This window comes from Trachurus japonicus, unplaced genomic scaffold, assembly GCF_045865225.1.
Source record: "Trachurus japonicus isolate A0001 unplaced genomic scaffold, Traja_1.0 AP029906.1".
Taxonomy (NCBI): Eukaryota; Metazoa; Chordata; class Actinopteri; order Carangiformes; family Carangidae; genus Trachurus; species Trachurus japonicus.
The window spans coordinates 25,784-41,145 of NW_028220039.1; the positions used below are offsets into that span (position 1 = coordinate 25,784).

The window sequence follows — 15,362 nt, forward strand, 5'->3', positions numbered from 1 at the left end:
CGAATCGTGATTGGTTTGAGTTCGGAAAGTCGGAGGAAACCATGGAAACATGAAATGTTTACTGATGAAGTTCAGCTTGTGGCTAACGGGGAGCTAATGCTAACACAGATACACACACCATGGGTCTTTTATAAGATAATGTAATACATCATGACACACACACACACACCTTCGCGTTTTGGAACCTTTATTCCTGTGTGTATGTCTGTGTCTTTGTGCCTGTGTGTGGCTGTATTAGCGTTAGCTCCGTGTTAGCGTTAGCTCCGTGTTAGCATAGCGTTAGCTCGGTGTTAGCGTTAGCTCGGTGTTAGCATTAGCTCCGTGTTAGCGTTAGCTCGGTGTTAGCAGGGCTTAGCAAACAGCAGTAAACACAAGCACGTGTATGGGGGGTGGAGGAGTTGGTGGCGGCGAGTTTTTTTTTTTTTTTTTTTTTAACGACAGTGACATGCCTCCCAGAACTGTGGGGGAGCTCTGGAGAGGGAAAAAAAGAGAAACCAACGAAGGAGCGAGCTATTTCCGGCCGACTTGCATAGTTCTGCTTTAACAAGTGTGCACTTTTTACAGCCAAAAAAAGAAACAGATTAAAGGGGGGTAGGGGAGGAAACACTAAACAGACAAAGGCAAGGCTGAGTAACAGACTGAGTTAAGACTGATGGGGAAAGATCACTGTGAAGAGGTGTGTAACGCCGCAATATGTAATAATGACGCATTATGTAATAATGTAATAAATCTTCACGTCATTATGTAATAACGCCGCATTTTGTAATAATCTGCCGCATTTTGTAATAAAAATCTTGAACGCAATATGTAATAAACTTTGCCGCATTTTGTAATAAGTTGTTACATTTTACATCACTTATTACATATTGCGGGTGTTACACTTTTTTATGAAAAAAATGTAATAATTTGGTGCATTATGTAATAAACCACCAAAATGGATGTCTTAATTAGAAAAAAAAAGACATTAGGACCATCAGAATAACACTGACTTTAAGCATACCAGCATGCATGAATCATAAATATGAATTAATTTCTAAAACCAGTAGGACGGTCAAATCTAACTATCTATCTATCCCACTGACCAGGTTGAGCACCCAGGGTGCTCAACCTGGGTGCTCCCTGAGGGGCACGCCACCAGATGCGCTTTTCTCCTTGCCGCTCGGCAGGCGCCTCGGCCCCTCAGATGTGTGTGTGTGTGGGTATGTGTATCATGTGTAGCCCGTATGTGTGTGTCGCCTGTGTGAATGTGTGTGTTAAATCTCACTCGCGCTCTGTTAAGATGAATAAACAAATCGCTGCAGAGCACGAGCCTGGCACAGAGGTGCGCGCTCTGGCGCATCTGGCACAATCTGTTAAAGGAAACTGGCTCCGCTCTGTGGCTATTTCGCGTCCGACGTCAATGTTAAGCACATGTTTTTATTGATATTGTAGCGTCCGACCCAACGTAACTATACAACAACATAACACAAACTTTATCAGACAGCTCTCACTTCTTCCTCTGCTAGTAAAAATAGGTATTACAATTATTATTTTTTTCGTGCATAGGGTTAGTTGTCTTCTAATGAATGATGTGTAAATTTCATCAATATTTTTTTATAATGTATCCCTTTCATGGCCTGTTTTGGCGAGGGACCGCTAATATCCTTAATAAAAATGTTGAAAAACTGCAATAAAATAAAAATAATAATTATTATTATTATTTCCTCCAACTATTATGAGAACAGTCACATGTCTGCCTTTGAACAGGGCCAACATTGATTGATTTGTTTACTTATAGTTTGCTGGAGCATTTTTTTTTTTTTTCATTTTATATGGCCATGTCCTACCATACAGTTTTTTGTGACAAAAAACGTGTGGTCACGTGACTCTGTGTAAAAACATGACATCATAATACACACATGGCTAGAGGAGAGTTAAAAGACCATCATACTTTTTACTGGACCTCAATCGACCAAGGGAAAGTGGTATAATCTGATATTTTAGATCGGAGTTTTGAAAAAAGCGTCAAATCATCCAGCCCTCTCCCTCACGTATTTTACCCGGGCGGCGATGCACCATTCCTGGGGAGCGCTCTGGCAGGGCCCCCTCTCTGGTTCTCCGGGCCTGGAGCTTCTGGGACTGGTTCTCGTTTTACAGCTGCTGCTTGCAGATGATGATCATTTTTCAGTAATTTAAATGGATCAGCTGGGCAAATTTTGATAAAATGTTAAATCTGGTGAAAATCAGAGGCAAAATCACTTCCAGCATCATCAGCCCGATGAAATCCCACAGCTCGATCCCCCCCAGCCAGCTCGCCCCAGCTGCGGCTCCGGGGGCGGTGATCCCAGCCGCCCCTGCCGCTGCTGGAGCAGAGCTGGACCCGGCCTGGAGCTCCAGTCGGACCGTGGTCCATGTCATCCCTCCACAGACGAACATGACCCGGGCGTATTATTGTCGGTGGGCAAGGGGGGAGGGAGAGACGCGGAGCGGTTACCATCCGCGTGGGACCCACTGTCGGAGGAGACCGCTCTGCTCAGCGGGGAGGAGGAGCAGCGTGTATTATTGTTATTGTTTTTTCTAATTAAGACATCCATTTTGGTGGTTTATTACATAATGCACCAAATTATTACATTTTTTTCATAAAAAAGTGTAACACCCGCAATATGTAATAAGTGATGCAAAATGTAACAACTTATTACAAAATGCGGCGAAGTTTATTACATATTGCGTTCAAGATTTTTATTACAAAATGCGGCAGATTATTACAAAATGCGGCGTTATTACATAATGACGTGAAGATTTATTACATTATTACATAATGCGTCATTATTACATATTGCGGCGTTACAAGGTGGGTTTTGAGGTTTGAGGTGTCCAGGGTTGGGGCATTGCAGATATTCGGAGTGAGCGAGTGGCTCTGTCCCCAAAGCTTTTCAGTCTGGTGCGAGGGATGGACAGCAGGCCCATGTCCGAGGACCGCAGGTTTCAAGGATGGAGTGTGATGGTATAGAAGGTCAGACAGGTAGTGGGGGGCGAGTGTATGGAGGTATTTGTAAGTGAGGAGGAGGAGTTTAAAAGAAATATGGTATTTGACTGGGAACCAGTGGAGACGGATGAGGGTGGGGATGATGTGCTGTCAGGGCTTGATTTAAGTGAGAACCCTGGCAGCTGAGTTTTGCATGTACTGGAGCCTGTCCAGGGTTTTACTGGGAACTCCGGACAGGACTCCAGTACAGTAGTCCAGGGGGGAAAAGATAAAAGTGTGAATCTGGGTTTCAGCAACAGAGTTAGAGAGTGATGGTCGGAGACGGAAAATGTTCCTGAGGTGGTAGAAGGCAGACCTGGTGATGGATTTGACGTGTGACTGGTAGGAGAGGGTGGAGTCCATGTTGATGCCCAGGTTGCGTATTTCGTGGGATGGAGTGATTGAGCAGCCGTCAATGTGGAGGAAGAGATCCCCAACCTTCTGGAGCACTGGATTAGGGGCTACGACCAAGAGCTTTGTTTTTCTGCTGTTTGGTTGGAGTAGGTTGGTTGTCATCCAGGTATTTATGGCATGAAGGCATTTGACCAGAGATGGTGGGGGGAGCAGAGTGGATGGTGAGGTGCTGAGATAGAGTTGAGTATCATCAGCGTAGCAGTGGAAATTGAGTCTGTGGTGACGTATGATCTGGCCGAGGGGGAGTAGGTAGATGGTGAAGAAGATGGGACCGAGCACAGAGCCTTGGGGGACACCATGGTTGACTGGGGCGGGGGGAGGAGGTGTCGTTAATAGTGACAAACTGAGATCGGTTGGATAGATAGGATTGAAACCTTGTAGTCAGAAACACCAAGATCATGGGGCAGAGTTTGAGTGTGTGTCCCTTGGAGTGTGAAGGGACATCAACATGTTGTTGTAAGTTGAGAGAGAAATTCATTCTTTTTTAAAGTAGCCACAGGTCAGTCTAATCTCTCTCTCCATCTGATCCCCCATCTCCCTCCCCCTCTCTCTCAGACATTCAGGAGAATGGAACTGGGTGGAATAGATCATTTAGATTGTTGTTATAGATATTATTGTGTGATTATTTGTTATCAATGTGTTATTATTTGGTGTCAGTGGCATTCATGTAACGCTCATCATCACCTGCAGATGAATCTGGTGTGGTGAAGGCTGAAGAGCCAGGTCCCACTTCAATGCCACCAGACGGGCAGAGTTGTTTCCTGCTTTATTTTGAAGTTTTTGTCTTGTCTTCCTGTGTTCTCCTGCCTGTTTGATTACCCAATGTGTTTCACCTGTCCTGATTGCACCACCTGTGTCTTCCCTTGTGTATTTAGCCTCAGTGTCTCCCTTTGTCCTTGTTGGATCGTCTGTGTTTATCCCCTGTGTTGCCTCCCGTGTTCCATGTCTGCCCATCCTGCATCCTTTTGTGTCTTCTTGTCAGTTTGGTAAGTCCCTTGATTAGTACTTTGTTATTTTCCTTTTGCACTTTTGATTCCTTCTTTTTTCCCCTGTCCGAGACTTAGGCTCGTTGACTCTTTTGTTAATACTTTGTTTATGTTGTACTTTGACAAAGGTCAAAGGTCAAAATCTTTATTTGCCATTTGTGCATACACACATAGGATTTTTTGTGCGGTTGTTCCAGGTCAGGTGGAGAAACAAAAAAAAAGAGAAGGGCTTCTGCCGGCCCGGCGTTGGGTCGCTGTAGCGTGTTAGCTCCGGGTAGGGGAAGAGCGTGCTCGGGTCAAAAAGTCCCAAAGCGCTGCACTCTCCGAGCCGTAGAAGGGTCGCCCGGTCATAAACAGTGTCTGTTGGCCGTGCTGCTACCGCAGCTTGGTACAATATTAGGAGAAACAGACAAACAAGCCACTTGACTCTGTGAACTCCGCGACGTCGCCCTCTCAGTAGCGCCATTTGATTACCTTTTATTTACCTTTTTCCTAAATAAACACTTGGTTGCTCTTTGCAAATTGAGTCTTCATTTGGGTCCTGCTATTCCGTAACGTGACACCTCCTGCAAGACTCTCCAGGATGTCTAAACACAGTGGGCAGACCCTGCCATGGATAACCATATTTACTCCAAAGGACCCATCATGATGTGACGATGTGAAAATGTCAGTGACAGTTTACTGTACACAAGGATTCCACTGCTTGAATTCAAGAATCTTGTGTCTGACTAAATTCTATTGACACTAATGAAACTTAAACTGAATTTAGTTACCGCTGATGTAGCGAGACACTTTAAAGTGTCTGTCAGTCAGGTTAGCAAAACAATGACATACTGGACAGATGGCTGCTGCGTGATACGATAAAAGCTACTATGCCACGGGTTTTTAAGAAGCATTTCTCTAACACGACTTGGGTTATTGACTGCTCAGAGAATGCTTTGCAGAAAGCTACAAACAAGGATGCAAGGACCGAATTATACAGTCATTATCATGCTAGTAATACTGTACAATATATTGTGGCAGCTGCTCCATCAGGATTGATTATGTTCATCTCTGATGCTTACGGTGGGAGTGCAATGATATGTTTATTACACAGAGCTCAGGGTTTCCACAGTTATTTGTGTCCTGGAGACGAAGTGACGGCAGACTGTGGATTCACTATTAGAGATCTGGATGAAAGGAAGGTGTGCTTGGTCTTACCAGCATTTACATACAAGCAAGACCAGTTGACAAATGAACAGGTCACACGCATCTCAAATATCCGCATATTTGTGCAGCTCTTGTCAATCTTAGCGGGGAGATTATCTCTAGCAAATAAACAGAATGTCTAACAGATGACTGGAGATGCAGCAGAGAGTAGGGGAGGGACAGAGGAGGGAGGGGGTGGAGGTAGAGGGGAGGAAGAATGTATGAAGGCACTATTCCTACTAATACCATTTCTCATGCTCTCCATCTTGATACTGTAATTACTTGTTCATGCTGGCGCTGTCAATTACATCAATGAACAATCTTGTCTCAGAATAAACAGAAATCTGCTGTCAGACATTGTGTGCCAACTTTTAATTAGTTGCATTAGTTTGCATTATTTTTCCGTGTGGGTGAATTCTGGGGGGGCCTATGTGGTGACCCACGATAGGGAAGATGGTAAAGACATTCACCCAGGTACCGGAGGTCTTGTAACTTTAAGAGATAGAGCTAACATGGTTACTTCGCATCCCCAGAGGAGATGCCGGTTCCGGGTTACTTGGCAACCTGTGTGTTCAGTGTTTTTGTTGTGTGGAGAGTAAATGGACTCAACTCACCTCCATCTCCGGTCTGATCATTATTATTTACATCTCCACGATGTGACTTCATTATTTATTATTATTATTATTATTATTATTATTATTTTGGTCCTACAGTGCCAAGGAGCCAGACAGACACGACAAACTATTTGGATAGTGAGGATTTTTCAGTTTGAGTTTTACATTACCTATTTCGTAAGAACAAGTTTTGTGTTACAACTTTCTTTTGTTTGATTTTTTTAATTCCAGTTCCAGTTTAACTGGTCACAGTGGGCTGCAGTAGCCACAGAATAAGTGAAGACAGATTCCTGATCAGGATGGTCCAAGCTTGTAAAAGAAGGGACGCGAAGTACGGAGTCATCTTCCTGTTACTGGCTGCGTTCGTTTTAATCTATGTGCTACATGAGATCATCTTAGAGGAGAGGACCTGCCCTTTTGAAAAAAGCCAATCTGAGGTGAAGTAAATTTAACATAATATGTGTTATTAACAATTAAGTTTCAGGTTTGTATGTTTACACAAATAGGTTTAGTTTTAAATGAATTTGTGTTTTTTGTGTGACTTTTTCCCCCAACAAGAAGAATAAAGTAATGCAAGGCAATCCTCTTATGTTCATAATATCAACCAAAGAAAACCTTGTCATCTTTATTCTTTTCTACTCAACACCAAATCCTACAGCTATTGATAGCTATTTTTTGTTTTGTTTAATTATTTTCATTCATAAATGCTGCTAAACCAATTCTTCAGAAACAAACATCAAGGTTCCTGTAAAGCTTGTTTCAGTGAGTTACAGCCATAGACTGTAAAAAGAATGGACGTAGCACCCGTGACGTCACCCATTGGTTTTGGGGAGTCGTTTTTGTGAATCAAATATGGCGGCCTGAACAGCGCCATGTTGGATTGGCCGGCCGAGAACCCGCCCACTGGCCTCGAAGCAGCTGTACACGGAGCTGCTCGGACCTGTCACTCAACGTTTCCGCGCCCTAATTGGCTAGAGTTTTAACCTAATAACAGTAAAACTATAGAGTTAAAAAAAAATTCACCCCCCTCAGAGTGTGTGCGGGGGTAGAAACTATAGATTGAGACCAAAAAACGTTCTGACACCAGGCTTTGATCATGTTTATTGAGGATGTAAAGTCGGCGATTTTAACATGGGGGTCAATCGGAGAATGCTCCCTTCTGACACCAGCCCCCAGAGGAAGCCGAGGGGATTGCAGTTTTTTGAACACGGAAGTGAGCTTCACTTCTCAGACTGACAACTGCCCCCTTGGTTACAGCCCATATGCAAACACATACACATACTGTGTGTGTACCTTACCAGAAGAGTCGGGGGAGAAAAATCCCGGCTTAGTGTAGTTCAGTCCAGTGTGAATGCAAAACTTCAACACCACAAGTGACTAACAGTAATTTCATACTGTGTGGCAGGAAACATCTTCCTCACTGGCTCATTTAGTCCAGTAATTTTAGGCCAAAAAAGGGGTCAACATTGAATAAATCACAACAGAAGCAAACTAAACTGATTTTGTATCCTCAACATGTCCTGAGTGAGGGGAAAAAAGAAGAAGAAGAATCCCATTAGGGAAAGTTTCGAAAAAGACCCAAATATATCCCATTTATACGCCTATTAATTATTTTTCTCACGTGAATAGGGTTAAGTTTTTAACTTTTAGATATCTCCATGAAAATTACTGAGTTGATTACTTACATTAAGACAAACAAAAAATGTATTACAAGTTTTTTGAAATTCTTTGGTAACATGAGCAAATTTGCATATGGCAAGGTGAAGACGGCCCGGGCAGGGATTGAACCCACACCTCCCGGGTAAGAATCAGGCACGCTTGCCAGTCACCCAAAGGGACATCCTCTTGGCCAAGTAGCCAGGGCGCATGATCAATTGGAGGCATAGTGACAGGACCCTCAACTGTCACACATAAATTTGCATAAATTCCACCGTTTTGACAGCACATGTAGGTGCTGTGGTGGTACCAGCTTGAAAATTATTGACTCCTAAGGTCAACCGACAAGAAATCACTTTAAATTTCAAGATGACTGCAATTTTTCAAGATAGCCACATCCTTAGTAGAGCAGGTATGAGCAAACGGTGCATAATCAAATTACGTATGGCTAATTTGCATACATACAACACCTGATAGCCTAAATGGGTTGGGTTCCATTCAGACCTTAATATTACGTTTTTTAACTGTTATATGTTAACAAGACTGAACAAGACATTTTCACCTGCTATACCCAATGTTTAGATCAGGTGTTGTATATGCAAATTAGCCATACATAATGTCATACCTGCTCTACTAAGGATGTGGCTACCTTGAAAATTTGCAGTCATCTTGAAATTTAAAGTGATTTCTTGTCGGTTGACCTCAGGAGTCAACTCATTCCAATTTTCATGCCGGTACCACCACAGCACCTTTATATATACATGTGCCGTCAAAACGGTGGAATTTATGCGAATTTATGCAAATTTTCTCATGTTAACAAAGAATTTCAAAAAACTTGTAATACATTTTTTGTTTGTCTTAATGTAAGTAATCAACTCAGCAATTTTCATGGAGATATCTAAAGGTTAAAAATGTTACCCTATTCACATGAGAAAAATAATTAATAGCCGTATAAATTGGATATATTTGGACCTTTTTCGAAACTTTCCCCTAATGGGATTCTTCTGGGCTTTTTTTTCCCTCACTCAGGACATATTGAGGATACAAAATCAGTTGAGTTTGCTTCTGTTGCAATTTGTTCAACCTTTTTTCATAAAATGACTGGACTAATTTGTTTCCAATACTTTCTCTCCACCTCACTTTCAGCATGAAGTCAACTCCACCATGATCCTTCCAAAAGTTTTAACCGACCCTTACATGCATCATGGCTTCTGCACCTTCAAGCCACTGACCACGAAGGACGCTCAGGAAGAGGACCTCATACTGGACTCCATTGCGTGGCCTGAAACTGCAGCTCTGGTTTCTTTGGAGCAGACCAGCGATCCTGCTCACAGCACCTTCACACTTCTCCCAAAGAAGGGAGGTGGACAGTGGCATGTAGGAGATCAGCTGGAGGTTATGATTAAAATGTACGACTTCCGAGGCCAAGCCAAGCAATCTGGGGGGGACTTCTTAGTCAGCCGTCTACATAATCGGGAGCTTGGTGCAGGTGTGGCTGGGAAAATGGAGGATCACCTCAATGGCTCCTATTCTACTGTGTTCTCTTTGCTCTGGGAGGGGAGCGCTGAGGTTGAGGTGATGCAAAAAACTCAAGTTCAGTATTGTTGTAAGTCTTTATTCAAATTGAACCGCATGCCCTCTCGAGGCCTGTGCTTGTTTTCTCAGTGAAAGCTCTGTTTCTCTATCCCATCAGGTGACACTGGTTCACCCTGGTGAGGCTGTAACCGTCCTGCAAAGACTGACCAGGGAACAGCCAGACAGGGTCTACTTTCAAAGCACCTTCCGCTCAGGCTCGGTGTCTGAGAGGACCACCTGTAACATCTGTCTGCATCCGACCCAGCAGCCGCTGTGCAACTACACTGACCTCCAAACAGATGAACCGTATTTCTGCTACAAGCCAAAGAAGCTGAGCTGTGACACCAGGGTCACACACTCTATGGGAGGGTTCAGAAGAAATCTCACGGCTTATAAGGAGGAGCAGCTTTTTCAAAGGTGAGGGAGTAGAGAGGCACATACGACAGTTTTTTTTTTGAATGATTTTACATCTTAAAGCAGATATCAGTGGCACGGCCGTTTCGGCTAATGCTGTGTTCAAGGCAGGCTTTTGAAACCGTAAGTTACAGCTTCAAGTCACAACTACGACTTGGTAGCGTTCCAGGTAACCCGTAGCTCGTGTTTTTACCGTCCTGTTGTCTGTGAAAGTTCCCTATAACGGCCACTCGTAACTTCCGACCCGTGAACTCGTACCAGATCGAACTGGTATGACTTCACAGGAAGGAAAAACACAAAGTACGAGTTTCCTTGAACGCACCATGAGTTAGCAGCCCCCGCCCTTGTCAGGCATCAATTGGTCCTCGTGCTACGTCACCACATTCACGCGCATCCCTTGGCTGCACACACAGCCCTTCATGCCGTTCTCTCCCCTCATTGGATAACACTTGTATCCCACAAGGAAAATTTTCTCCTCGGGTTACAGCAGAGCAGAGTGACGGAGAGACTCGTGTTTAGGCTGAAATACTTCATGTAAGTGATTGCTGACGGAAAATAGGACTATTTAGGACTTATATTAACAAAAACATTCCACTGATATCTGCTTTAACATTATGTATAAATTTGTGTATATTTGTTATTCAAAATTGCGTTTCTTTTTGTTTATTCTAACTATTGGTCGTATTTTTCTATTTGTATTGTGTTTTGTGTGTTATTTGCTTGCTGCTGTAACACAGTCCTTTCCCAGCCTGGGATCAAGAAAGTGTATCTTCATTTTAGTCCTAATCTTAATTTGGAATACATGTATACAGTAGAGTATTACCTATAGCTAGTAGATGTGCATATTTTAAGGGGAATTGCCGTTTCTTACAATCTGGACCTAATTTCTAGCATAAAATACGATCATTTATTCACCCAGATAACTTTGGTGTCATTACAGGTCGTTCCGACGAAATTAGCTCCAGCCGAGAGCCGCGTATATCTGTATAATGCGAGTCTCTAGGGCACCGGAATGCAGCATCTAAATAACACATTATTTGCTGCAGAGAGGAAGCCTGTGGAAGCTGAACTTCGTCCAGCTGCTCATTTTTTTCTGACAAGTCGGAAACGTGCAGAACCGAACCGTAGCAACAGGCTGTGCCGCGTTCAGAGATGATATCATCCAGGTCAGAGGTTAGTAGGTCAACCTACAGACCCTGGATGCAGATAATGTGTTATCTGCCCCGTGTACTCGCATTACACGGATATACACGGCTCTCGGCTGGATCTAATTTTGTCGGAATTACTTGTAATGACACCAAAATTATCTGGGTGAGTAAATGATGATATTTTATGCTAGAAATAAGGTCCAGATTGTAAAAGAAAATGGCGATTCCCCTTTAAAATGGATTTACAATTTTTGAAGCAGCACAAATCAAGCAGTCTGCTGTAACCCATGTTATTATGTTCACTCCATTTTCCATCAGTAAAGTCAACATGAAACGCTCTATTAAGGCTTCAGGACCTGCCAGTGTCACTGTGTTGCCAAATACAACAGGTAAAGCAGTATTTTTACAATAATGATCACTGTGTTCTACTTTAAATATACAACAGGTTGTTAGAGGTAAATCAGGCAGGAAGCTTCGTGCAAACAGAATCAATGTTGATGAGGTTCAGGTTCAGGTTCAGGTTACTTTATTGATACCCAAGGGTAAACTGGTTTTGCAGTCGAGAGTTAAACAAGCAACAGAAAACGAACAATCAAATCAGAAACAGGACATTTAAAAAGAACACATACACATAAAACAAGAGACAGCTTCGGCTCGACAGAAAGTGCTGCAGTTCGTGAAATAAATATAAGAAGTAAGAAGTAAAAAACATGAAACTAAAAAAGAATTTAAAACACCAAGAGCAAAATTTCCTCCAAGTTAAGAATGAATAAAATTAATGAGATAAAAAAGGGGATACATCGTGCTCCGAAAAGTGACTTGTGCAGCTTTTGTGAAAACTACAGCTTGTTTACCAGTGTTACTGCAGCTGGAACAAAGCTGTTTTTATAACGTTTTGTTCTGCAGTATGGGACTGACAACCTCCGCCCAGAGGGAAGAAACTGAAATTCACTGTGCAAAGGGTGTAAACTATCATTTAAAATGGTCGTGGCTATCCGCTGTAACTGTCTGGTATACAGGGAAGAAGGGTTCAGCTGTGGCTCACCTATCGGCTTACTTGACCATTTCACAATTTGATTCAATGCATTCTTGTTTTTAGTAGAAAGGCTTCCAAACCATGACACCAAAGAAAAGGATAAAATGGACTCAATAAAAGCACGATAAAAAAGAATCATTCTCGTTCTGTCAACATTCCAGTAAGACAGTTTTCTCAGACAGTGCAGACGCTGTTGTCCTTTTTTACACACAGTTTCACAGTTCTCTTGAAAGTTCACTTTAAAATCAATGATAGTCCCAAGATATTTGTAGGATTCCACACATTCCACTAACTGACCTCTTATTGTTGTGGCATCATATGTGTGGATTTGTTTGCTAAAATCAATTAACATGTCCTTTGTTTTTGATATGTTAATTTGAAGATGTGACTCTTCACACCACTGCACAAAGTCATCAACTATAGGGCCATGGCCTCTTTCATTCTTTTGGAGCCGACTAACAATAACGGAATCATCTGCATACTTAATAATAGTCCTGTTTTGATATTTGCTCTGGCACATGTTTGTATAAAGAACGAACAGAAGTGGAGAGAGTACGCATCCTTGTGGGGAGCCTGTGGAGCTATGAAACTGACCAGACAGGACCCCGTTCACCCTTACTCTCTGTGTCCTATTAGTTAAAAAATCCAAAATCCAGCCTACAAGATTAGAATTAAAATTGAATTGTTCTAAAAGGCGCTTGGCCAAAATGTGTGGTTGGATGGTATTAAAAGCAGATGAAAAGTCAATAAAAAGGATTCGAGCATGAGATCCACTTCCCTCCAGATGCTTAAAGAGCAGGTCGAGCAAGGTGGTTGTGGCATCCTCTACTCCCCTGTGTGGCCTGTAGGCGAACTGCATGGGGTCAAGAGCATTTTTAGTGATTTTTAAGATCTCTGACCTTACCAGTTTCTCAAAGTTTTTCATTAAAATTGAGGTCAAAGCAACTGGTCTAAAATCATTAAAAATTTTGGGGCCACTAGATTTAGGTACTGGGACCACTATAGCATCCTTCCAGACCTTTGGGACATATTGTGTCTGCAAGGATTTATTAAAAATGTAGTGGAATATGGGACTCAGCTCTTTTGTACAAGATTTAATCAAGCATCCACAGATATTATCTGGGCCTTGACTTTTGTTGACTTTTGTTTTGTAAAAAAACATTTTAACATCTCTACATGTGATGTTAAAATGTTGATTGTTCCTAAGTTTGTGTTGAAGTTCCTGAACCTTCAGACAAAAATCTGTGTTATCAAAACGAGTGTAAAAGCAGTTAAGAGCATTGGCAAGCTCACAATCAACACTTAAAACCCTCTAAGGAAACATGGCTGTTATTCCCTTGACTCTGGATGCCCGCAATTGTTTTCATGCAGGACCAAGCTGAGCCAAGGTTATTTGCAGCCATCTTATCTTCAAGTTTAGACTTGTATGTCTGTTTAGCTTTTAAAATTTCAGTTTTCAACTCCTTAGTGGCCATATGTAAGTCAGAGGCGACTCCTTGCTTAAAAGCATTTTTCTTATTCTTCTGAGATGAGATGAGATAGGTTTAATACGTTTTACAGATTTTGATGTGATGTGTGATGGACTTCATAATTTGTAATGAGTTTAAGTGGACATAAGTTTCAGCAGTATTGGGGTAACATTTTGGTGAAAGTTGCAAACGTTGGTTTGGTAGAAATTTTTTTTCTTAGTTTAAAAGTTTTTTTGCTTATTGTGCCCCCCATGTCTTTGGAGTTGAGTAATCTGGCATGGGGTTGAACATTTCTGTGTTTTTTTCACTAATTATGCATGGGAAGTAGGACTTCCTAGGAAGAAGAAAGAAAGGAAGTAGGACCAATAAATGCAGATAATGAGAAACGATACATATTGGAGACAGAGGGAGAGATGGGCATGGGGAGGTTTAGACACTGTTGGCTGATTTTAAAATTAAAATAAAAAAAAATAAGACTTACTAACCTCTGTATCCTTCACACTTCCTCTCATGTCCAGCATCAGCAGAAGTGAACATCAGTGATGTGAAGTCTGGACACGCCGGTTATTACTACAAAGGAAGTTGGAGAGCACTGAGGGGAGCCCAGGTTCAACAATTCAACACCTCCACCATTGGTGACTGTCTGAGAGGCATGCAGGTCTACCTTTATGGAGACTCCACCGTCAGACAGTGGTTCGAACACCTCACTACAGCACTACCAGGTACCTGATCTGCAGGTATTTTGTCTGTTTGATATTATTTTCACTGTGAATTAATACGTTTCTTGTTGAATGCTTCCAGATCTCATTCAGTTCAACCTGCACAGTGCGAAGCAAGCTGGACCTTTCATGGCTTTACATGATGCACGCAACACCTTGGTGACGTACCGCTGCCATGGTCCTCCTCTCCGCTCTTCTGAGATTCCCACCAGCCAGTTCCGTTACATCGCCAATGAACTAGACGGTTTAACTGGAGGCAGAAGCACCGTTGTAGTTTTTGGTATCTGGGCTCACTTCGGCACTTACCCCATTGAGGTATACATCCGCAGGCTGCAAAGCATCCGCAGGGCGGTGGTGCGGCTGCTGGACAGAGCTCCAGACACAGTGGTCATCATCCGCACTGCAAACCCAAAAGCACTGACGCTTGATGTTACACTGACCAACAGCGACTGGTACTCTCTGCAGGGTGATAAGGTGCTCAGAGCCATTTTCAAAGGACTGAACGTTCATCTGGTGGATGCCTGGGAGATGGTCCTGGCCCACAACCTGCCACACAACCTCCACCCACAGCCTCCCATCATTAAAAACATGATTGATGTCGTTTTGTCCTACATATGCCCTTAATATGGCAGTTAGATGTGTGTGTGTTTGTTGGGAGAGAAGTTTCATAGACACATGCTGAATTTACATATTTCCACCAGGTGCTGCTTCTTTCAAGCACACACAGACAGATTATCTAGTTTTTCTAATCTTTTTCTGAGCCAGCACAAAATAAAGGGTTTGGGTCAGCTTTAACAAATAACCACTGCTGAATCATCTCATTTAAAGAAGAACAATGCAAGATTTTTACCTTAAAGCAGAAGTCAGCGGAATATTTGTGTTGTAAATAGTTATATCTTCTGATGGGAATCACTTACATAGAGTGTTTGGTCCGGGTCTGTCAGTCAGTCTGCTCTGCTGTAAGCCGAGGAGAAAACTTTCCTACCTTTATCCAATGAGGAGAGAGAACGGCATGAAGGGCTGTGTGTGCAGCCAAGGGATGCGCGTGAATGTGGTGACGTAGGGACGAGGGCGGGGACTGCTAACTCCATCGACTGACAAGAAGTTGGCCAAAACGACCGGGTCACTTACTTCTGCTG

General features: G+C 42.7%; 1 protein-coding gene across 1 annotated transcript; it reads left to right on the plus strand.

Annotated features, from left to right (window-relative positions):
* Positions 1-9,059: 9,059 nt before the first annotated feature.
* LOC146960856 (NXPE family member 3-like) lies at positions 9,060-14,875 on the plus strand. Its single transcript, XM_085771996.1, has 5 exons — positions 9,060-9,437; positions 9,556-9,854; positions 11,318-11,388; positions 14,023-14,226; positions 14,306-14,875. Exons 1-5 carry the CDS (start codon positions 9,060-9,062, stop codon positions 14,845-14,847), a joined length of 1,494 nt encoding a protein of 497 aa, XP_085628122.1. The 3' UTR covers positions 14,848-14,875.
* The last annotated feature ends 487 nt before the right edge of the window (positions 14,876-15,362 follow it).

What these genes read in the sequence shown, in the direction of transcription:
- LOC146960856 (XM_085771996.1), top strand. Translation starts at nt 9,060, where the DNA reads ATGCATCATGGCTTCTGCACCTTCAAGCCACTGACCACGAAGGACGCT. An exon ending in AGGGGAGCGCTGAGGTTGAG is followed by an intron (nt 9,438 to 9,555) that starts GTGATGCAAAAA and finishes CTATCCCATCAG; the next exon opens with GTGACACTGGTTCACCCTGG. An exon ending in TGTGTTGCCAAATACAACAG is followed by an intron (nt 11,389 to 14,022) that starts GTAAAGCAGTAT and finishes TCTCATGTCCAG; the next exon opens with CATCAGCAGAAGTGAACATC.